The sequence below is a fragment of the Arvicanthis niloticus genome, chromosome 17 (genome assembly GCF_011762505.2).
Source record: "Arvicanthis niloticus isolate mArvNil1 chromosome 17, mArvNil1.pat.X, whole genome shotgun sequence".
NCBI classification, from domain to species: Eukaryota; Metazoa; Chordata; class Mammalia; order Rodentia; family Muridae; genus Arvicanthis; species Arvicanthis niloticus.
Genome location: NC_047674.1, coordinates 41042780 through 41068452, shown reverse-complemented (window position 1 = coordinate 41068452; position 25673 = coordinate 41042780). Strand labels below are relative to the sequence as shown.

Here is a 25673-nt window from a genome sequence, read left to right as displayed (position 1 = left end):
TGTGTGTGTGTGTGAAAGTCAGGAAGTGGAAAAAGGAGTTGCATGCTAGGCAGAGTGTTAAAAGATGGGAAAGCTATGAAAGTGATATAATTGCACTTAGTAAGTCTAAGTTAAAAGCATGGCCACTACTCTACTGACTGGATAGCCATGGCTACATTGGACAGTCAGCATGGCAAGAAGACCATGAAAGAAAGGAATAATCAGGCGTACCAGGTAATGAGGTGAGTGGATATGGAAGCTATGACATGTGGGGGCTTGAGGACAGAGTTATAGGTTTTGGATTTCATTATGAGTGCAGGGAAGCTTCATTTAGTCTGGGGGTTTTACATGGACACACATCGTGATCTGATTTACAATGCTTAAAGCAGATTGCCATGGTTGGTTATGGCAAGTTAAGTAACCGGACAAATGGCCTGTAACTGCTAAATGGTACAGCTCATAGCCTCTCAGTAAAGGTTTCATCTCACCTGCAACCATCAGATCTGGCTACTTTGCAGCCCCAACCAACCCTTCAGATTTGTACCTATGGCGTAGTGTTGCAAAGTTACCAGAGACCCTGGTCAAGAATTTTCTGGCTAGCTCAATCCTTTGTTCCTGACTCGTGGAAACAATAATGAAATACCCATTGCTTTTGGAAAGCCACTAGGTTTACAGGGAATTTGTTAGGTAGCAGTCATTAACCAGTACAGACCCACATTTAACTGGAATAAAGAGTGCTTTCCCTTAGGCATAAGAGATTCATTTCCCAGCTTTATTTTACAGGCTGGGAAATAGGGTCCATAGAGTCTAAACAGTGATATTGTTGTTACCACTATTATTCTAAACCACCACAACAAAACCAAACAAAACTAAAAATCTGTATGAATAAAAGAACAAGAAGTACTTTGTATGGTGCAAAAGCAATAAACATCATTCTTATCAATTAGGAAATATCTCTTTAAAACACAAATAGGGTCTGATTGCCAGTGGGAATTTAAAAGAAATACAAATCATTCATCATACATTCATTTGAGATTTCTGTGATTCTACTTATGTATACATACAGATGCATCATCTACTAAAGACACTCTATGGAGCCATCAAATAAAACTTGAAACTTTTTCTAGTCTGACATAGCACAGAGGGCATCTTGAGCTTTAATGAGTATGTTTCTGTTTACATTTCTAACGATAACACTAATCACTCCCTCTCTGCAAAACAGTTAAAGCCTTAACTTTGGATTCAGCCTAGAATAAGTACACATATTGTGATTTTCTCATTTTTTTGAATTTCATACATATTCAATTTTCTGGTTAAAAGCCGATTTTAGCTCGATCCTGTGTCACTCCTTTCTTTAAGGAATAGCATTCAAAAATGAAGTGACTCGCCATTGCAAAAGTTTAAAACCAGGCTTTAATCTTCACATTCAAATGTATTTCGTTTTATTCCTGATTATAGCTCTTTAGTCCTTAGGCTCTTGGTAACAACCTCTGTGATCTAATATACATAATAATATCCAACTTTCAGTCAGGAGGAGGCCTAGAGAGGTAAATCAGGAGTCTATAGGGGAACAAAGTGGAGATTAGTGGTACTCTTTATTTTGTTTCTGATATGACTGCTCCGCTAAAATTGTCAGGATGAGAGACTTTCTCCAACAAAAGACTTAATGTTTCCTGCTCTACTTTAGGAAGTTTTCTTCTTCAAAGGAAGCAAGCTTTGTTGTCTCACGTATTGGACATTTGTTAGGCACTTTCAGCTTCTTCAACTTATAAAGTGCCCTACTTGGTTCTGAGTGATTTGATTCAAGCTTTTGTATTTTATATACTGGCAACCAATAGTCACTACAAGTGAAGGAATTCTGTGTTCGGGTATTGCTCTAAAAAAAGGGATTCAAAGAGGTCTGGACCCTTTTCATCTCTGTAGAAGCCTTTTCTTACATTATCATTGGCGCCCTGTTCCAGTTCTGCAGGCTACACGGGCTAACTCTTAAGTAGATATTTCGGAACTTAAGGTCATTTTTTTTTTTTCATAAAAGCACCAGCCTAAATATAGGCCAGCCTTAACTTACGCTGAGGTTCTTCCGCCTGTATACACATAGATACAGTTTGAAAATTCAAGTTGTCAAAGGTTGGCAAACGGTGACTACAGATCAAACCTAACCACCCTCTCCTTTGTGGAAATGTACAGTGGAAGCTGCCTCAGTGGAGTTAGTTGGGTTCAGTAAAGACTGCAAAAGCCAACACAACCCTGGATGGATGGTTACCAGACATCCATTTACACTGAGAGTTTGGCAATCTTGCATGTAGATTCTGGACTGTGAATGGAAAGAGTGTATGCTGTCTTACTCTTCATGTTAGTTCTATCTCCAGTGCAAGGGGTCATCAGTGAAAATATCATTGGCATATTAGACCACTGAGAACTCTAGTATAAGGGTTAAGGTCATTGATAGAGGGCTTTGCTAGCCTGGGTTCAGTCCCCAGGACTGCAAGGGGAAGCAGGCTTTGTTGTTTCTGTTACCTTGAGGGCCTTTCAGTCTGTTTGTACTCATGTCTGCTTTCTGTGCTTTTATGTAGCACATTGATATTTTACAGTACATTGGGGACTCTAATAAACACCTAGACTTCAGCATATCTTTGTCAGTTCATATCATGTATGTAGATAAAGGTTAAACAAACCAAATAGAAGAAGTTTGTTATTCCATTACTGGTTTAGTTACTTATGGGGAGAAAAACAGATAATTTTCAGCCTCTTTATAAGATTCTTGAAGAGCCAAACTTCTCAATTCTATTTCAGATCAAAATCTGATTTAACTCAAATATCTACCATCAACATGGGGCCTTAAAAGTATTCACTAAGTCTCCAGAGTTTCCCATAACTCCCTCATCTCATCACAGAACAACAATACTATCAACAACATTGCAGTTACTCCAAATAATAGTGCATCCAGTGTAGAAGTGGCTTCATTTTGCTGTTTTATATCCCATTAGTAGAACCATAACTTTATTCATTCATATGACATTCTTTATTTCATGGAATGTATAAAATAATGCTATTCTTAGGAGTTTTAAAGTCTGGAAGTAGAAAAACACAACTCTAGAGAATAAGAGTAGCCAGTGTCTTTTAGCAAATAAAGTTATAAAACAGGGCTTTTCAATCTTCCTAATGCTGTGACCCTTTAATATAGTTCCTTATGTTGTGGTGACACCCCACCAACCATAAAATTGTTTCATTACTACATCATACTTGTAAGTGTGCTATTCTTATGAGTTGTAATGTAAATAACAGATATGCAGGATATTTGGTATAGAACCCTGTTTTGAGCCACAGTTTGAGGACTGCTGTTATAAGAAAAATTGATTACTCAAAAAGTAGAGGGATGTTACAGATAACATGGTGTGTTGAAGGAGGAGCAATGCTAAGATACTTTGCTGACGTCATTTCCTATGGTGCAGTAGAAGTGTGTCAGGCAGAGAAAAGTAAGCACTGGGAGGAGACAGTTCCTGTGACCCGGATCCTCTTAAAATACACTTCATATTGTCATCCATCATAGCAGCATGGAGGGAGATGATTATTTCCATAATTCATCTCTACAGAAATACTACCTTTTAAATTTTCCACCAAGCCCACTGACATTCCAGAAACAGCCCCAAGTTTGGTGGTATGTTCAGCACACAGAGATCATCTCGTGACCCCTTTAGAACACTAAAGAAGATCAGAAAATGGCCAAGTCAGTAAATGCAAGAACGTTTTTGTAGGAAAGAGAAGATGAATCGCTACAAGGAAGAGGTAAAGAAGCAGACCACAGAATGGCTGTAATAAGACAAATGAGAGGTTCTGAGGACCAGGTCTGAAATGAGGTTGAGGAAAGAGAAAGAAGTGATTGCTACAATAGTTCTCGATCTTTCTAAAGCTGTGACCCTTTAATCCAGTTCCTCATTCTGTGGTGACCTCCAATCATAAAACTATTTCATTGCTACTTCATAACTGTAACTTTGCTACTGTTATGAATCTTAATGTAAATATCTGATATGCAACTCCTGTAAAAGGGTCATTTGACCGCCAAAGGAATGATGACCCACAAGTTGAGAACTACTGGCTTAAGGCAAGGAAATTCTGTACTGTACCATTCCCTGAGGACCAATGGGCAGTTGGTAATCAGAGTAGACCTGACAGTCTCAGCATCTGGACACTGCCCTGACATCTACTGAATGAGTGCTCCCTCTTGGGCAATATTTCTGTTTTGATGTTGGAATCAGGAACACTCATTATCTATCTGAACCTGGCTTTCTTGTCTTTCAAAGTCAGTTCATTCCTGACATCTCAACCATTTTACTAACTTCTGTCTGTCAAGCAATTTAACTTGCATAGCCTTTGTCTCGAACCCATTCTTCACCTTGATCTTCTATGCTGTTGTCACATGGTCCCTAGTTTTTCTTCTGGGGAAAGTTGGACATTTATAACCAAAACAGCCATATGGTTACAGTGGAATAAAAAAGTCTTTGAAATCCTACTAAAGGACAAAGTTTTCCTTGCATTCCAGGCCCTGGCAAAATTAAGAAATGAACCAACTGTTTGCTTCCTTCGTTTAAGCAGATTTTTAAGGAATTCCGAAGAACCTTAGTGGAGGTAGCAGAATGCCTCAAAATAGACTCAAATGAATTTTACAGAAGGATTACATTTAAATCCTTTTACAAACACCGAAGCCAATCAACAAATTAGAGTTTAATAAATCTAAGTAAGAGTCTTTTGCTTCAGTCATTAGAGTCATATATATCTGAGCGATAATAAACACACATTTGGGAAATTATTGGCAGCAGTTGTCTTACAGGGAAAGAATTTTAAGTAGGTACACTTTGAAAGGTTATAAAGATGGTTTTATGAGTTATCAAGGAAAAGATCCATATTTGTTAGGTGCAAGTGTCTCTTTGACTAAAATCCAAGAACAAGATTTTCTTCACAGCATGCTGTCTATCACTTAGAGCTGGAAGAAAACAGATCCCCATGAAATACATCTTTATCATATTATTTGAGATACTGTCCAGAGTAGGAAATACTTATCCTTTGTAAATCTATTGCTACTAACTTGATAGATCCATATGGTTGGTTTATGTAAATTGATTTATGTGTTAGCTGTTTGTGTCCTGTGACAAAATACCAGACATAAACATTGCTAAGGAGGAAAGATTTAGTTTAGCTCCTGGTTTTAAAGGTCTCCATCTACCGTCTTTGCTTCCATGGTTCTGGGCCTGAGCCAGGATATCCTGGCAGAAGGTGCATTCAGGTGATGAGGCTGTTTGCTTCAAGGCAGGCCACAGGGAGTGTAGCAAATTAGTAGAGTGGGTAGGCAACAATACATCTGCCTCCATAAAACTCCACTGACCCATTTTCTTCCTTCCAGGCTCACCTTCCACAGTTCTGTTACTTTCCAAATGTCTGTGCAAATTTTAAACCATTCAATAGATTAAAGCACTCATTAAGCCATAGCCCTTATAAGCTAATCATCCCTGAGAATGTAATCACATACAATCAGGGATAAGCTTTACTAACCTTTTAGGTGTTCTCAATCTATTCAAGTTAGCACTTAAAATTAACCATCTCAATGGACTTATTTAATAAACATTTGCCACATCCTGACAATAACAGGACTATATATTGACAATGAATTTAAGGATGAGTTTAACTAAGTCTCAACCCAAGAAGTATGTAGTGAGGCTGAAAAAAGGGTAACACAGCGCAGTATGATAGGTAAACTCTAATGAGAATGGATCCAAATATAGGAATATACACAGTACATAAGCACATGAGCAAGGTCAAGTCTTTTGGAGCAATAGATGGCATTGTGACAGATGAACAATTCTCTTGGATGAAGTATTGTATGGCGTAAGAAACCATCAGTTGACTTTGATGTAAGCAGTAAGGTGTTGCAGGTGTGATAAAAATAAAAGCCAATAAAGTAGAAGAAAGGTGGAGGGGTCAGTAGACTCATGCTTAAGATCAATGTGGTCTTCTTATAAGTTGTACTATTCTCAAGTAAAATTTATTTCTGAGTTCTAATACATCAGTGAAGAAAGAGTAATGAATACAAACTGTGATTAAAATATGTTCCATTCCTTTCCTATGGTCACAATTTTAAAAAATCACTTCTGTACATAATATATATGGGTGTGGAGCATATTTGAATTCTAGTTCTGTGAGTTGAGTTATGGGGCAGAGTAGGTATAATGATGTTAGGATGCAGCAACTGTATCTGACAGAGACGGCGCTGACTTTGAAAACTGAGAGTTCAACTGGCAGAGGTAGATAAAATATCGGTCTTGAATCGGATGGGGACAGAGATATTAAGGGTAACTTCTGAAGTTCAAGAATATATAGTTGGCTGGAGAGTACACAAAAGGCACTCAGAGTTTCAAAAGCATGGAAAGAGGACACAAACCAAGAAGCTGGGGGGTGGGGAGGATGTGACATGATGGACTCTGAAGCTCAGAAGGGAAGAGGAACAGCTGTAAATCTGGCATCTATCATTCTTCTCACTATAATCACCACAGACATTCAAGGAATGTTTATCAAGCACTGGCCTCTGGGTTCAAAATGTCACAGGTACTAGCTCATGTAACCTGGACAAGAAGCTAAGGCTGGACATCATGTTCCATGACATGATAATAACATGTCATATAACTAGAAGTGGAAGATTTTAAGTACTTCTGTTTGAGAGAGGGAGGGAGGGAGGGAGGGAGGGAGAGAGAGAGAGAGAGAGAGAGAGAGAGAGAGAGAGAGAGAGAGAGAGAGAGAGAGAGAGATCTTCCAGCACAGAATGCAGAAAAAATGAAACTGGACGGGAGAGGATCTGTTTTCATGGCTCCCGGGTAGAGAATGGACGTTGTGAGGCACATATTCAATATTCATTTTCTTAAGCAGTAAACACATAGGCCTGGCATCTAGGTAAATGAGTGAATAAGGTGTTTTTTAGCCTCAAAGAAAGTCGTAGGCGAATTAAGAGAAACAAAGATGGTTTGGCACAATATAAGATATCCAAATGGAGGGTGTCATCTTTACAATGTACAAGTATGACCACAGAAAACCATCTCCCACTGCCTATACGCTTCTAGTTTGGTCCGTCCTTATTAAATACCCTATTAAAAATTACAGAATTAAAACATGCCAAGTGGACTGTGGAGGTGGCTCAGCTGTTGAAGACAAAGCTCACAACCAAAATCCCACCATGCTTAGTGAAATAAAATAAGCATGTGATGAAGAGAGGCAACTTTGTAGCACATATGATTTAAAAAAAAAAACAACAACAACAACAACAAAAAAACACTCTTCTCACCTTGGTATCCATCCCATGTGTAGTCACCAAATTGAGACACTGTTGTGGATGTCAGGAAGTGCATGCTGACAGGTGCCTGATCTAGCTGTCTCCTTAGAGGTCTGCCAGAGCCTGACAGAGGTGGATGCTCACAGCTAACCATTGAACTGATCATGGGGTTCCCAATGGAGGAGTGAGAGGGAAGACTGAAGGAGATGAAGGGGTTTGGGGCCCCAAGGGGAGAGCAACAATACCAACCAACCAGAGCTCCCAGGTCTGGGTCTAAACCATCAGCCTGGGAGCACATATGGAGGGACCCATGACTCCATCTGTATATGTAGAGGAAGATGGCCTTGTTGGGCATAGGTGGGAGAGGAAGTCCTTGGTTTAGTGAAGGCTGGATGCCCCAGTGTGGAGGAATTTGTGGGTGGGGACGTGGGTGTGGGTGGGTGGGGGCACATCCTCATAGAAGCAGGAGGAGTGGGGATGGAATAGGGGGTTCCTGGGTGGGAGGGAAACGGGAAAAAGGGATAACATCTGAAATGTAAATAAAATATCCAATAAAAACAAAACAAAACAAAAAAATGCTCTAAGACAGTAATCCTCCGTATCGTTTATTGTTCTTAGTTAAAAGACATAGCTAATTACACAGTCCAATACTGTATACATAAAATTGCAGGATCAAACTGCCTAAATATTATTGAGAAAATAGCATGTATAGCAAGTAACTTACAAGTTTCCCTTTATTAGCTACTGAGGATTATTTTTAAATTGAGTTTTAGTATTCTAAGACTAAGCTAGTGTATAATTTTTTCTCTTGTATATTTGAGTATTTTTCAAGACTTTAACCTTTTGTGCTGGATAGAATGGCTTATAATTATTTTCTCATACTTCAATATTTTCTATATGGTACAACAATTTAATCTTTAGTCAAATAGGGATCCAGTGATGTACACGTTATAAAGATCAAGTTGTTTTCAGAAGGTCCATACTTCCAGTGAGGCAAATACATGCCTTTCTAATCTAGTCTTGTCCATGCATAATTAACATACAACTCACTACCAAACTCAAATGTAATTGTTGCACATGAATAGGTTCTCTTTGGCAAAAATACAGATATTCCATATAGAGAGATTAATGGATATTATTAGTCACTTCTTACTCTTGATTCTTCATTTGTATTTGTTAGTTTGTTTTATTTTTGTTTTTGTTTCTTTGAGAAAAGATTTAAGGACCATTGGCTGTCCTAGAACTCACTATGTACAACAGGTTGGGCCTTATCTCATGAAGATCCACTTTTTCTCTGCCTCCTGAGCACTGAATTGAAAGTGCAAGCCTCCATAATCTCACTATTTCTATCATTTGAATAAATTATATTTAACTTTTCACTGAAATATGTATCTTGGACCTCTTAGAAAAAGGGCCAAAGCTTTATGCCCAATCCTTTTGTACTTGACATTGGATTATGTATATTTCCGATTGAGTCTTGCTGACTAAAGGCCACAGAACTCTGCTTTAGAAGTGTGCTATGTCTACTTTCAGAGGACATTCCATACAGGTTATTGTCAAAGTGTCTAAGAACCTAAAAGACCTTGGCTCTGCCTGAGTCTACAGAACAGGTTTTGCTCTTGATTTGCTAACAAGCATTATTCTAATAACTATATGGATGTGTGGTACTTCATTATAACCTAGTAGAGAGGCTGAAAATGAGAAGCTATCTAGGGACTATCTCTGAGTAAACTAAACTTCTTGGTTGCTTCTCATTCCTTAACAGCCATCATCAATAGAAACAATTTTTCCAAACTTGCTTCCTTCTGCTGCTGACTTCTATGAAACTCTTTGGAGTAATAAAGTACATGACAGACTATCGGGATCAAACACAAACATACTTGTTTGGGAGAAAGTTTGGTAATCAAACTATTTTCTGAATTTATCTGTATCTTAAATATTCCTTGCTTCTTGCAGCAGAACAACATCAAATTTAATCCACAAAACTACACAATTATACATGCTTACTTCATGGTATAAGCTCACGGCCGGTAAATTTGAGTGAAACACGAATATCCTGGCTGAGGTTTTGAAATGCAGAAAGAGGTCAAAGGGCAAAGCTGCTTCATGAGAAAGACTCAAAATACAAGGAAGCAAGTTCTAATTAAATTTTACAACAGTATTTTAAGAGGAGACGAGATAGTTCATTTAAGTCTCCTTTTCATTGCCAGTAGTTGAATCTATAGTTTAAATATTGAGCATATTCATCTTTTAAACAGTGGAGTATTTTGGCTTGTTTCTATCCCAATTCAAAAGCAAGCAGAGAGCCCAGCATGATAATCAGGTCAATTATATTTTAGCAGAGTGTTGGGTAAGACTATACTTCAACATTTCAGCATGATTCTGGACAGCAGCAGCAATTGCCAGCATTCACACAAAGTAGAGGAGACAGTAGTAGCAAATAATTTGCTCGTCAAGAATCTTTCTCATGTGTTTTCATTTTTCAAGTGGAAAATACTACAGCAGTAGTCAAAACTTGTCAGGAAAGTCAAACGTAGGAATCAGACCAATTACAAATTGTCCATAGTAGCTAAGAAGTTCTACATACAACCCAAATAAAACACAGTTGGCCAACAATCCATATTTTTACTTTTTAAATTTTACTTCCTTAGGGTTTAGTTTATATTAATACCTATATTTATGTGAAATATATATATATATATATATATATATTTTCACCTTGTTAGATGAGAAGGTGGGTATAAACTTTCACACACCAGAACATATATACAATCAAATATGAACAACTTAATTAAATTTAAAACGTATATCAGATACATAATTGTTTCCCCCAAGAAATCTAATATTGTTTGGAATGACTTAGAGTAAAATATTAATTGTTCCATTTTCATCTCCTTTTCATTCTAACATGAATTATCTTAAGTTTATAAGAACACCAATGCTGAGCCAACAACACAAAATTAATGTAGTATATGAGAAAACCAGATAATCACCACCACCTACTTTCTACTCCTCCCCATGAGCAACAATAACTAGCACTAAAAATTAGCATAGTCAATCTGGAACAAGCCCACCGTGGTTCTAACACCACATGAAATCTCTTCTGTACTTAGTTTCCTGGGGAGCAACCATACCATAGAAAACTTTGCTCTAGTTTTTAATAAGCACACACCAGCCATTTCTCACAATCAGAATGAAAAAGAAAACAAGACTTGTCTTATCTTGCCTCTGACATTGAAGATATAAAAAACCATGGCAGCAGAAACTTACAAAAGCCAAATGGACACATAAAGAGGTTTTTTTTGTTTTGTTTTGTTTTGTTTTTTTTGTTTTGTTTTGAACACTCTAGTTGTCATTAGCCATGTGTCATCACTGAACAATTGAAATGTAGCTAATTCAAATGAGAGGCATTTTCAGTATAAAATATATACCAGATTGTAAAGACTTGAATTGATAAATTATTCCATTCATACCTTTATAGTGATTATTTGTTTAAATGGTAATGTTATAGGTGTCCTGAGTTAAATATAATATATTTAAATGATTCCAGTTGCTACTTTCCACTTTGTTTAATGCAGTCAGTAAAAATGTAAATTACAGATGTGGACTACTTTGCCTTTCTATAGGTGAGGCATGAGGTACACTGTATCCTTACTACGGTAATAAACAGTATCGAAAGCTCTGTTCTACACGTTGTACTAGTAGTTACATGTTACACAATGTGAAATAGCTTTACAAGCATATATGCTCATACTGAGCATCACTGTTCTCCATAGTCTAATGAGCGGAGCAACTCTAGAATTTAGGGTGTGAGACGGGATGGAAATAAGCATTTTATACAAAAATATTTTTTTTAAGAAAATAGTGGGCTCAAACACATTCTGGCTTTGTTTTCCCTGGTCCTTGGGCTCAGTTTATGATTCCTACTTTGGAAGGAAGCCCTTCTTCTGCTAGGGGAAGTTCAAAGACAGCCAGCTAAGAACCTGGGACTAGGTACTGTGTGAGCAAGGACAATCTGAAGCCCATCACATGGGGAAGATCAGAACACTAGGGACAGCATGGTAACTGAATGTTCACAACCCCCCTCCTTCTTTTTCTCTGCTTCTTACTCCCTCTTGTCTTCCTATCCTCTTTGCCTCAGCTGAGACTCATGCCCACCTAATCTTATCAACTGCAGTTACAATAAAACCCAGGGAAAGTAACTGAAGCTGGATTTCCTAAAGAATAGTACAGAATAGTTCAGTAAAGATAATCAGTTGTAGAAATAAATAAGGACATTCAATATATATCTCTATCTCTATCTCTTCCATCTATCTATCTATCTATCTATCTATCTATCTATCTATCTATCTATCTATCAATCTATCTATCTATCTATCTATCTCAATTCCTAGAAATGGGACATATAATTTCACACTGATAAAAAGTGACTATATGCTTAAATAATTGAAATGTTGCTTAACTATCAAAATACTTTCAGTAAAGAGAAGAATTCTGAGAAGTCTAAGCATAGATGTAGATTCTGTGATTATTTTATGTAAACCCCTTTGCAGGTAGATTTCCAGTGATGTTATAATTGGACTGCATTGATACTGTCACTTTAGTAATTGATATGTTAATAAATTAGATCTAAACACAGACACTGTCTGATTCCAGTTGAAGACTACACAGTTGGCACAATAAAGAAAAAATATGTGTTGTTGGTGTCTCAACACTTTGAAGATGTAGAGCTTTGATGTAATACTCAGCTTATATTCTGATTATTATACAGCCTACAGAACTAATGAATTTTAAGCCAACAGAAGATTGTTTGTGAACCATCATAGGCAGTACACTAAATCAGAAACAAAAGCGATAAGTAACAATCATATATTTCAAAAGTTATTTAGACTAAATACTTAGGCAAATCAATAACCAACTATATGCTAAAACAAATGAACAAATATAATCAAAGGAAGCAGCAGTCATACCTTATTGTGTGTCTGAGTCTGTCCAACCAGTATGAGGATATTGGATGAGATGATAGACAGGCAGAAGTTAATTAGAATGATGGACCTCTCAGAGCGAATGTACCTAGTAAGAGAGAGAAACATGATAAATTTCATATTGTGTAACTGATGGAATTAACTGGAAAAAGAAGCTCTGACCCAAGATTTTATATAAAGATAGGAAAACCATTTTTCATATATATATATATATATATATATATATATATATATATATATATAATTTTAGAGTATGTAGCATGTACAAAAAACCTTTAGACATTTTTTAAATAATATGTCATAATTTACAGAGCCTAAGTTGAACATATGTGACAACAATGCATTCACTTGTCCTGGATATATAAAATTTCTTGGAATTACATCAATTATTATAATCACCTTCTTTTCTTATGTATGTATATGTACATTTATAATGTCTATATAGCCAATAGAAATGCTGAGGCCTAACAGGGAAGTCCTGCAACTCTCCTGTTTAGGAGGATATATTATTTTTTTTGTGATTTTGTGAGCTTCAGTAGCTATTCAAGCATTTTATGTAGCTAGGCTTTTCCTTGTGTCCTTCAGTGTTTCTTTTGAGAAAGGAAAGTAACAAAATCTTTATAAATAAAAATGACCGTACTCTTCAAATCATCTTTCACCATTAGATGGGAGCATTCTTGGTGATTGGCAGATTTTACCCTTAGGAGGAAGTGTTTCTATATAATGTTATAGAACTGTAAAATGCACTAAGGTAAGTAACAGCGAAAACTGTTCAGAATCAAATGCTCCACCGGCTGTTTGCCCTGAAAAGGTGGCAGCTACTTTGCCCAACTGTATTGTGTGCTAATCACTGAATAACAATAACTGTAAGGAAACCTAGTATTTGCTGTGTGTTTCAGCCTCTTCCATTTCCACTATAACCTGGGCTCTCATTCCATAGCAAACACAGGATTTTCTGAGCATGGCTAGATAGAAGAACCAAAGACCAGGAGATACTATTTGATACAAAGTCCTTTTGAATAGTATGTACATACTTCAGAAATTAAAGCAAAATAATAATGAAAATCACACCAAAACACAGATATTTGTTGTCATAATATATGAGAATTTTTCTTCACAAAAATGACTGAAATTGGACTATGTAAGGTTGACAGCATGAAGTGGCTTCAGAAGTTGTTGGCCCTGTCTCATGTATTCTGAGTAGCTAAGCATATGATAAAGCACACTGAAGTGCTAAAGGTGTCAACAAATATAATGTTGTTCCTTTTTTGTAGATAGAGGCTATAAATCTTTTCTGATGTTAATGGCTTCCATGATAGTGGAAACATGAATCTTGACACTAGGACCTCAGTGACAGGTTCTGCTTATAAGTAAAAATACAACAATGACAACAACAACAACAACAACAAACCGACCTAGTAATAAAAGATCAACTGGCTGCCCTGAACACTATTGAGATGTTTTCATTTCTCAACAAGAATGAGTCATATTATAGCTTTACATACTGCAAAGAAATGTCATTACTTTCAACTTTATTGTATGACATTCTATATTGAAAAAAATTGTGAACTATTTATGTCAATAAGTTGATTGAGAGGCCATACTGGATTGCTTTTTTGATGTAACAGTATATTTCTCCTAGTTGTATGGAGAGATGGCAAGAAAACAGCTTACTATATTATTATTGTCATAACTATCATCATAATAATCAACATTATCATGATTACCAATAGTGTTAATAGCAATGAAAGTAATATCTCTGAGAACAGAACCTGAGTATCACATATTAAAGGCAAACACGAACACTGAGCCACACTTACAGCCCTTTCTATTTTTAAAACATATTTTAATAACTAAATTGAACATCTACAAAATTCAAAATAGCATGTTATCTATAAAGTAAATCACATGCTAATGCATTTTAGAAATCACGAGAAATATATCAATCCTAAATGTTTTTATTAGAGAAGAAGGCAGGAAAATCTCAACACTCTTAAAGCTGAATCAAGATGGTTTAGGATGTGCTTGGTGTTTATAAAGTGCTTTGAATGAATGATGCCAGAAGATCCATTTAGAAATGCTTGAGTCTCGATACTTCTTTCAAGTTGTAATTATTATTTCAATTGTCTTTAGATGGACTAGGAGGTGATGACCACTTAATTCTTAGGAATCCAGATTTGTGCTTTTTCCTGGTACTCTTTTCTGTAATTCTCAACTTCAGGATAGGTTTGGATAGATTCTCTAATGATTTCAGAAATTCCTAGAATTCTGTTCTAGTAAGTGACTATGCTACATTTTCTGAAATTTAGAAAACTTCATGTGGATAGACAAATATATCATATATTGACATTGGTATTCTAAATGTATTCGGGGTAGGGTTGGGGGAGGGGTATAGCAGAAGATAGAATTGGTTCCTGAATAGAAATTGCTAAAGATGGAATTTATTTCTAAAGACTATGAATTATGTTATCATGATTACCTAGTATCTTGGCAAGTTCCTTCATTTTTTAAAAAAAGACATCATGTCAGTTAAGCAATTAGGTAAATGGTATTCTTCTAAATCCATCAGTTCATTCTTACTGGACAACAGACTGATTGAGTCTTGGACTCAATCAGTTTTCCACTGTAAAATATCTACATTAGGCATTTTTCTACTTCCTCTCTTCCTGTATCAGTGCGGCCACTCTGTAAGTGTTGACCTGTTGGACAATATTACCACAAGGATGCAGAATTCTCTTATATACCTGGGTTACACTGTACACATATTTTCCTTTTGGACAAAGCATAAAATAATCTTAATATCTCTGACAACTTAAATATCTTTCACAATGAAATCTTTCTTTCAAAAGAGTAAAAACCGTAAAGGACAGTGATATTTTATTTAAAAGTCAATGTTAATCTAAATAAATACCCCTTATTAAACAGCAATTGATTTTTATTTTTTTGCTGATTGGATAAAAACCTAAGTAAATATAAAAGACTTTGAAGTAGGCACATCAACTCTTGTTAAATTATGTTAAATATATCAAATATTGTGAAAGCAATAGAAAACTATCTGCATACTAATGTAATATTGCACTTTAGACGATATTAACATTGACAGTGGTTATAAAACCTTTAACTGTTAAAATTATAAAACCCATTAAAAAGTTTGGCCATATTAAATATAAATATTGTCAATGCATGAGTAGACATACTAAATCTCACAGGCCATATTCTTACTAGCATCCTAAGGAATGCCAAAGAAATTATCTAGAAATATATTAAATTTCTACAGACTATTAAATAGATGCAATTTAATATATAGGAGAACAAAAATTTCCACATATTTCTGTTTCATATTTTTATGATGTCCTTTTATCAAACTTGTCAAAAATCTGACTCATGGCAAACACTGAAGTAAGTGACCTTTTGTGGAGAACTTAGAAATTTTGTTATTGCTTTTCATATCAGAGAAGGCTTTATTCATTGTGCAGGGCACACCGAAAGCATGTTTGGCACTTGAGAACTTGATATCCTATTCCTGTGGAGAGGCTTTTGACTGTACTAAGTTCTGAGGTTCAACAGCAGCTGATATAATCATTATCCACTCAGAGAAGAAAGTTGAGAGAGAAGAGAGTTGTGTTTACATGTGAAGAACTTGTCAAAGTCTACTGTCATGTTGGTGAGAAGAAAAATATGCACATGTGTTTTGTTTATATATTTTTACTAGAGACAAATAAAGTACAAAAAATTAGGTAAATGTAGTTCATGTGTTCCAGTTCTGTCATAGAAGTTTTAATTCTGTTATAAAAATGCTGCTTTCCATATGTGATGAAGACAGTAGACATTTGTTCTTATAAGCACTGTTTTAACATCTCAGGTCTACCTATTAATTACATACCTCCATAGTGCTGCATACACAACTGCTAGAGTTATCAAGGCCAGGCAGGAGAGGCCACTGCCTACTATGAGGGTAACTGAGGGGGTGCCAGAGGATTCCATGACCTGTAAATTAGGGAGAAAAGAAAAGAAAATGAAATTTTACATGAATAAAAACAAATTCTAGACTCAGAGAAACTAAATGATCACTCAGGAATAGCATAAATAGTTGTTATAGTTACCAGATAATTAACCACAGAACACTCAGTTCACACAGTCTCAGCTCTAAAAGGACTAGCTCCCCCTTCTCTCACACTGTGAAGTACTAAAGTCTTTAGAGTTTCAAATGCTTGATTACAGCCCATCACTTACTGAAAGTTGTCTAAAAGACCCCAAGCTACAACTTGATCATCACTCATAGGTAAAATTTTCTTTGAGTAAAATCTGAAGCAGCATGGTTTGTTTTTAAACTAAGTACAGTTTAGTTATTTCTCCATGTGATTCTTGGTAGGATTTTTCTTGCTACTCACATTTATAAATCCTTATGTTACCCAATCTGGTGCACAGTTACTGAAAAAATGTAAAACTTTCTGACTTTTGACAACTTTGTTCTGAGTCAAGAATTCTCATATGAAATTTCACTTGCTTGGCTTCCAAGTGTACAGAAGAAAATAGAATACTATACCTAAGCCCTTCAATTATATTTTTCCCTATGAACAATATATGTGGGGATAATTTGCATAGTGCCAGTATCAGTCCCTAAAACCATGACCTTGAGAAAGAAGCTTATATCTTTAAAAACATATATAAACAGTACTAACATCCACTGATCCAAATAGCTTCTTAGTAGAATGACCATAACTAATGAATTCAGCTGGTTTTCACAAATTTCTATATTAGAAGTTTGAAGCAATACACTGTATGATTAACTATGTCACAAAATCTGTATCAAATTATTAGGTATATGTATCATCAAAATAAGCAAAAGTCATGATACTTTAAGGCCAGACTCAGGCAGAAAGTCTTATTTATTAGAATATCTATTTGTCATTATGTCAATTTTCTGTAAAATTTTCTCAAAATACATTTTGTGAGAACATTATTTTCCCTTAGTCTGCTCTGTACAGTTTTTTTCTTTAAGAAACTATTTTTTCTTTTCTTTTTTTCTTTGCAAAAATCTACATGCTTTTAAGGAATGATTATACAGTTCCAAACAACCATATCTACATGAAAACTTAATTTGATTTAAAAATACATATGTATCCAAGGACACCCTCAGAAAAACCTGTGCTGAAAATATCCAATGCAGATCTGCAATGTGTTCAGCTCTAGTGGCTGGGGTCTTCTTTCTACTCCTAACAGCATTGTTACAAATTCCCACAGAATAGCCTTCCAGCTTTAAAATAAACCTTGAGCTGGCAATTATTTTTATTTGAAAGTTTGCAGAATATTACTAATATCAGAGTAGATCTCCAAAACTATACTACAGAAATGCTAAGTTATAAGACATTGAATTGAGTAGAATTTAGTTAACGCACACCAACTAGAATTCATTTCACCAAGCTACTGTAGCTGAGGAGAAGAACCCGATTTTGCCACCCTGCAACCTTTTCTCTTTCCCCCTTTGAAATGCAGTTCCCTGGAGAAACACTCGCCACAATGTCCCTGCCTTTGCATTAAAGCCGTGTTTTCCCTTTGTTACTTACTATTTCTCTAGGTTGCTGAGCCAAAATGGCGAAGGTAGAGAGCCGATCACATAAGCATTTCGTATGGGATGCATCGGTAAGCACAGTTTTACATCCCTGGGTGGACCACGTTCCCAAAGACTCGTTCCTGCAAAGGGGGTGGAGGGGAGATCGGGATAAATACGCCTGACAGCCAAGTCCGTAAAGAAGAAAATGCAGTTTAATTGAGAGAATCGCCTACTGTAATTCCCGTACAGGAAAAAAAAAATCTACTTGTTGTTGAACAGGACGTAATTTAGATGCATCTCCAGTAATGCAAAGCAAGAGTGGGAAAAAGCAAGCAGGCGGTGGTGCGGCGTGCAGAGAGCTGTCCAGCGCCGGAGGTGCTGAAATCAGGACTAGCTCTGTCCAGCCCTCTGCGAGAAACAGCGGCGGCGGCAGCGGCACCAGCAGCCGCCGAGCGTTGGCAGACACTTGCTATGCTCATCGGATCGTTTCAAACACTCAGAGTGTAAAGAGGCTTTTCATATTTTCATACCAGCTCTGATTCCAGGCCCGTGGTTTGGACCGTGAATGCTGTCTTTTAAAATGCGGATTTCTCTGAAAAGCCTGACTAAAAGGTTACATAGCTTGGGTTGGGTGATACGATCTTCTCCGCTGCTGGTAAGGGATTTTTCTTCCCTTTAGAATTAGCTGCTGTGAAAATTTCACCCTGGAAACGGGGAAGAGGCTTCAGCTGGTTCCGACTCTCACTGCCTTTGCCTGGTATCCAGGGGAGGGGTGGGCTTCAGATTAAGCTACCCACTCCACACTTCACTTACTCGAATGCTCTTCTAAAGCCCCTTAATATTTCTTGCCCTCAACTGCCTCTTTGTCCAGGCACAGAAACATTAAGCTAAATCCAAGTCCACTGAATATTTAGAATAAACCCACCCCAAAGTCCAGCAGGATGGGGGAGGGGGTCTGGTTCAGTTTTCTCTTTGGTGTAGCCATTTAAAATGCTAAAGCATATGGTTTCTTTCCCACCCCAGCAGAACAATAAAAATGGTATCAACCTACGTCTTGTTAGTAGAGCTGGTGGCGATGGGGGAGAGCCCTGTCACCTCCCTGCTGAACTACTCTATAGACGGAGAGAAAAAGGGGGAGCTGCAAGGCTCAACCAATCAACTTTATTATCCTTACACGTGCTCTGTATAGAATGCACCGATTGTCACCTCCCCTCCCCCAGGCATGGAAACTCTCCAGCCAGGAAACCTGTATGTGTGAGTGTACTTAAATATTTTAGCCAAGTTACTATATGTGTTAAAAAAAATGAATCTGAAACTTTAAGGGGGAGAAAACCCACATGGAATAGTGTTAGTTTCTATGTACCTTTGGTTTTGACTTTTACATTTCTTATTGCCTGAGGTTATTGGGTTAAACATGCATATAGTCCGTTTCAGATCAGTGAGGGTTTGTCTTTTAAACTTGGACTTCCAAATTAAGTTACAGAGTACAGTTTACACTGTCCCTTTTTGGAATCTATAAGCAGTCCCTTTTTAATATTCATGAGTTGATGTCAAGACGGAACACACTATCTTTGGTAATCATTAGGTAAAAATTATGCCTTATCTTAATGAAAAAAAAAATCAGAGTGTTGGCCACTTAAAAATTCTGTAAGTCTTCCATGATATCACTCAACCATGCCAAATTGTCTTTTAAAACTAAACCTAATTTTACTTCTGGTGCAACTGTTGCAAATTGTAATTGTACCTAATCATAGGCATGTAGCAAACAACTTATTTCATTAGCTGTATGTTTCTGATCTTTTCTTTGTGACTGTCAAGGCCAAGTGAAAAACATTTATCTCAGCAGGTCAACATTTTAAGGAAGAAGATATACTTAAAAACCTGATGAGTTTTAAAACACAACAATTCCATTGTTCATTCTGGATGGCAGATGCACTTTAATGCAGTAACTGTCCTCTCAAGATGGAGTCTAAGTACTTATGACTTCCACATGATGAATTTATATCCTACAAACGAATCCAATATCTTGACAAGGGAAAGAACTTTACTGTAAATAAGACTTCAAAGTAGAGAAACTTATGTATTTATATACATGTAATGAGTGTTCATTACTCAAGATATTAGCATCATTCTACTCTGACTGTCAGATATAAAGTCTAGATTCAATAGAGTGTTTCTGGACTCTGAAGATCACATACATTTTAGACATCTTTAGAAAAGTGGGTCAATTTGCGTTGCTCTGTACAGTGATTGGATGACTAACCTTCCCTAGCCCCAGGCAGAATTGAGAAGTAACTAACTCTGGTTTCTAAGTGGTAACCTTTCACTCTCCTCTGTGCTTTCCCCCACATGAGATGCTCCATGTCTTTTTCATGTGTATCCTCTTGATTTTATATAACCCATCCCTTCTTCACAATAGCGCCCCCTATACTTTGTCTTGTGCACAATAATCAATGAAATAGTAAATAAAAACTCACAGGCTCTTCCTTATTTAAAAGAAAATATAAAACAGAGTATTAAATCTGGTAGGGAGACATCCAACTTTAGAACAGGTGGTAAGAGGGATGATCTGTAAGGTGAGAGAGGATCTGTCAGGTTCTACATCTGGTTACTATTAAAAGTTGAGTCATAAATGAGTGATGCCATTCTGATGCATATGCCTTGCTATCTTATGACAAATAACTCTTTTTGTGGGGGAAGGCTTCCACCTCAATCAGGCTGGTCTCAAACTCCCTATGTAACAGCTGAGGATGACCTTGAACTTCTGATAACACTGCCTCTACTAACTGGGTGCTGGAATTACCGGCATGTGCCATCATGCCCAGTTTATATAGTGCTGGCGATTAAACTCGGGGCTTGGTATATGCTCTATCGGGCTTGATTGAGCTATATCTCCAGCCCCATGAAACTCTTATCAGTTGGTCATTCAATGATTAGCAAAGAGCTAGCTGTTATCATACGCCCTCTGGTATGTATAGCCTGTACTTTTAAACTTTCCAAGGCTTATTCTCACTGTATAGTATTCTTAGAAAGCATGGTACACATGTCTGATTGATTTCAAGGATATCTGTGAAGCAAACTGGTAAGTGGCTGGGCTAATGTGGAGCAGAACAGCTGTCCTGTGCTGCACAGGGCATGGGGTTTTAAGCACATTCACTGCTCTGACCATCATATTATTGTTCCTGTATCATAATTTTTCATGCTACAGTAAAAAGCGTTAACTGTCATTTTTTTTTATTTATGAAGTTTACGTTGTCATTCACAATGCAAATATCAGATACAGTGAAATGTAAAGATATGATAAGAATAACAGGCTATGACGTCAGAAGTAAATGCAATGATGATATGGACATCCATATTATACTGAAAACCATACATTTTCTTTTCAATGATATTTTTCTGTACATTATGCATTTTTTCAAATAGTCTTCAAACATAGCTGCGCTTGCAGAAATTCCTCATAACCAGTGAAAGTCTTTGTTGGATACACCTACATTCATCAGTGTTAGCTATTAGCTGTCACCTGCACATGCCTTTCTTCCTATTAATAGCCTGGCTAAAAGGAGAACATCTTCCTGCCCCAAGGATTTAAAAGTGCACAAAATTTCACTAGAATATAAGAACTCAAATTATGTTTACTTTATAACTTAATATTTATTTGAGGTCTCTACTCAATTTTCTAAGCATCTATCTGGATAATTTTTGAATCTGAGTGTCAGTGGCAATTTTTAAATTCACTTTTTGAAAATATAGCATTTGTGTATATCTTCTATGGCTTAAAATTACACAAATCACTAAACTTAAGGGAAAATTAGATGCTGATTCAAATACAAATACAAATCCATTTAATTAAAAAAATTAGCAAAATGTATATGATGCGTTTGAAAACAGTTTTAGGATATCATGGAAGTAATCTTATGAAAAATCAATTCAAGTGGACATTTCACTTTTTTCTTCCACAACTCAGCCATCCTTCTTCACATAGCTCAGAGAAGAAGGTGAACGCACGTGCTCAGGGAGGTGAAACACATCCCACCAGAGCTGGGAGTGGAGTTCCGTTGGTTTGGAGGGGTCCACTTAGGTTCTGGGAAATGGCTGCTCTAGAAGCACAGCAGTTGCTTCTAGCTGTACAGCCATCTCTGTAGTGCCATTAGGGATTATTCGTGTCTTTAATCTTAAGTTTTCATTGAAATAAAAGTCACAGCATTCCTCAGACTTTCACTTGCTGAATGCTAGGATTATAGACACAAGTTAACAGACCCAGTTTCTGATGTGTTTTAAAACAATGTATCACAGAGCTGCCCTATGACATGTCAATAAAACTATAAAATTTAGAGCTAAACACACACACACACACATCTTCAGATGAAGATTAACACTAACATGAAGATAAGAGTAACACTATCATGAAGTATTTCACTTATTGGGTAATTTTTCAACCACTAGGAATCTGGGAACAATAAAGGAAAGAATCCTGGAATTAACCATGGCTCTTCCATCCTCTACAGCAGGTTTACAATTAGTCATTTAGAGATTAGGGACCAACAGTCTATACCAACAAGACAAGGTACTTGCTGCTGTGTTTGAGGATCTTAGTATGATCCACAAAACCCACAGAGTGGAAGGAAAGAACTGATTTCCACAAGATGTCCTCAGACCTACATATGCACACATACATAAATACATACAACAGAGTACATATACTCACAAATACTCACAACTAAGTACCATATATAATATGTATATTGTATATATTACTAAATATATATACTTAGTGTCATGAATTCTCAGTTCCTTGCTTATCTTTAATATTCACAGCCAACACTATTATATTAGTTGATAAATTCACCGTTCATGCGGGGTTAACCCTTACAATGCCACATTAGAATTTTTGGTGCTTTTGAGAACGCTATCTTGTTTGGCATCCCTGATTTGCTGCTTTTCACTTAGTAGAGACTTAATGGAAGATGTCGCATCAACTACATGACTTTGCAGGGCAGTTTTAGTAAAATTTTTTAATCCAGGTATTGGGTTAAAAATCCAGGTAGTGTCTCAGCTCTAATCCATTGGCTGTCCTTCAGCATAGAGCAGACATATAATTGGAAGAGTATCAATGGCTTTTAGTAGAGACATCTATTTGCCTCTGGCTTCAGTCATCATTGAATGATAATATCTGAAAGATTCAACATCTCTTTGGTAATTATGTTCGTTCCAGTAAGGAGGCTGGCATCAATACATGTTTATTGAATGGTTTTCAAATGCTGGTTGAGAAAGAAGATGCATAAAAATAAATAAAAAGTTTTTTTTTTTTAAAAAAGAAAACTGAAAGTTTGTTAGGAATAACTGCAATCCTAGAACATGCTTTCTGCATTATTACATGAACCAATCATTTCAGAAAATGATGTCAGTTTTGCCCTCAATGTCTAAGTACCACTGCCTTTCGCTTGACTCAATCTCCTTCCTGGTTATTGTTTCAATTTTTGCCTCTCCTCTCAAGTCTAATCCAAACAGAGAAGCCAAAGAGACGCTATTGTCAAATACGATGTTACTCCTTAAAAATTCTGTTATTTTTTTGACTTTTTAACTTTTCATTTTCCCCTTCTAGCTCACAGTAAAACACAGAGTTCTCACAATGGTCTGCAACCCTAGCTACATTTTGCTCCCCACTGTCTCTCTGCCACCATCTCTTAAACATTCACTTCTGCATGTCATTTCCAACTACAATGAACCCCTTGTTGGTTCATGTTGGCATGCTGTGCTGGATATTCTCTCAGTTCAGAATGTACTTTTCAGTTGTAAATACACTGTTGCCTAATGGTGAAAAAGTCTCAACCTTCATCTCATCCTATCTGAGTTCGGCCACTGACTGGCCAGTATGAGATAGTAACTCTCCATCTGTAGTTGGTTAAAAATGTGTACAAATTCCGTTTAACCCTTTGCCTTGAGAGGTTGAGTTTAATCACTCTTCTCTGAAATACAGTATAACTAACATGTGACACTGATCAGGCTACAGTGGCAGCATTGTGTGATTTCTGAGACCATGCCTCAAGAGCGCTTACAGTTTCTATTGTGATTGTCTTGAACATATATTGTGATGTTAAATAGCCTAGGCTAGCCTCACTGAGGATAAGAAGCTGCCACCATCTAGTAGGCACAACTGAGGCTATATTAAATCATGTATCCCCAAGATGACCTGCAAGATAGGGCCTGGTGAATCACATCAGATGAGCAGAGTTCAACCCGATATTTGAACCAGAGGATTGTGAGAAAGTAAGGAGCTGCTGTAAACCACCGATGCACAATGAGGTTCCTTTTAAAATTAAGGAAAAAAGTACTCCATCTTTTGGGATTCTCTTTGCTCTTACTCTATGCTCTTTTGCTGCTCGTTGCACACATCCCATCTGATTTTCCTAGGGATACAGCTCATACTGTACTTTGCAAACAACAGCATTTATTCACAAAGCGAACCCTGCATCAAGTACTTCAGTCATCTTTCCAACAGCTCAGGTGATCACTAGAATTTTAAGACACCATGCTATTGCACAGCATCAACTGTAGTATAATGTAAATATGACTTTTATATGCACTAGAAAATCAAGAACCTTTGTGTGCCTCAACTTTACCAAAAGTTTTCCTTCACTGTAATGATCTGGAATCAGATTAATTATCTAAAATGTAATGTTTTAAATACAGTCTTGGTTGTCTTTGCTTACTAGAATATAAATCTTATGTTTATTTCTGAAGTCTGATCCTAAAATGGTCTTTGACATTCTTGTGGCAGCTGCTTAATGGATATTAGTTGGGTGGGTACTCAGTACGGATTCATGTATAAATGAACATTCTTAGGTTATTATTATTTAGGGGGGTACTACATTTCCACTTTGCCTTTTAGCACTTGAGAACACAATAGAAATTTTCTTTTAGGTGCATTCTCACTGGCTTTTAGTCATAAAATACACATTAAAAGCAAGAATATGTCACTCTTGAGATGGCCCGACATCACTTACTAAAATGGTGGCACTGGTTTTATTGCCAATAACATATGTTTTTGTTACTGTTTTAAATTCAAAATAATGAGAGTAGAAAAGAGTGTGGGCCTAGCATTCAGGAAGATAGGTTATAAATATGTATAAGTACTTCACAGTGATTTATTAATAATTAAAGGTTAAAATATGCTAGCTGTCATAATTAGTTATGTAATAAGCAAATAATAATAATCCTGTTAATGAAAATAACAGCTAACATTTATGAAATATCTATTCAGTATTAGGTACTCTAGTGAAAACTTAAAACATATTTTTAAATTTTTAAAAAATTTTTTCCCTTTCATTAAAAATAGACTCTTTTCTCATACAATACATCTTGATTAGAGTTTCCCCTCCCTCCACTCTTCCCAGTTCCTCTCCACCTTCCCTCCCTTCTTGATATGCTCTCTTTCTGTCTCTTATCAGAAAAGAATAGGCTTCTAAGAGATAAAAACCAAACACAAAAACATATAATAAGATAAGGCAAAACTGTCATATTGAAGTTGGACACCACAATCCAATAGAAGGAGAGTCCTAATAACAAACACAAGAGTCAACCCATTTATTCTCACAGTCAGGAATTACATAACAATGCTTAGCTAATAGCTTATATATATATATTTGCGTGTGCGTGCTCATGCACACACACACACACACACACACACACACACACACACACACACACATATAATATGCAAAATACCTGGTGTAGTCCCATGCATGCAGACCTTGTGCTTGCTGCGTCAGTCTCTGTGAACTTATATCAATGGTTGCACATGCCTTGAATCCCTGCATTTGGGATGCAGAGGCATGCA

General features: G+C 36.6%; 1 protein-coding gene across 3 annotated transcripts in view; it reads right to left on the bottom strand.

The window, feature by feature from the left end:
* The window catches only part of Adgrb3 (adhesion G protein-coupled receptor B3), a 676641-nt gene that overhangs the window by 126113 nt on the left and 524855 nt on the right, over nucleotides 1–25673 (bottom strand). For all 3 annotated transcript variants that reach the window (XM_076915135.1, XM_034521545.2, XM_076915134.1), the window contains exons 17-19: nucleotides 17847–17973; nucleotides 16163–16266; nucleotides 12265–12367 (exon numbers count right to left, since the gene is read on the bottom strand). In XM_076915135.1, coding sequence (XP_076771250.1) covers nucleotides 12265–12367; nucleotides 16163–16266; nucleotides 17847–17973 — 334 coding nt within the window. The remainder of the gene's footprint in view (nucleotides 1–12264; nucleotides 12368–16162; nucleotides 16267–17846; nucleotides 17974–25673) is intronic.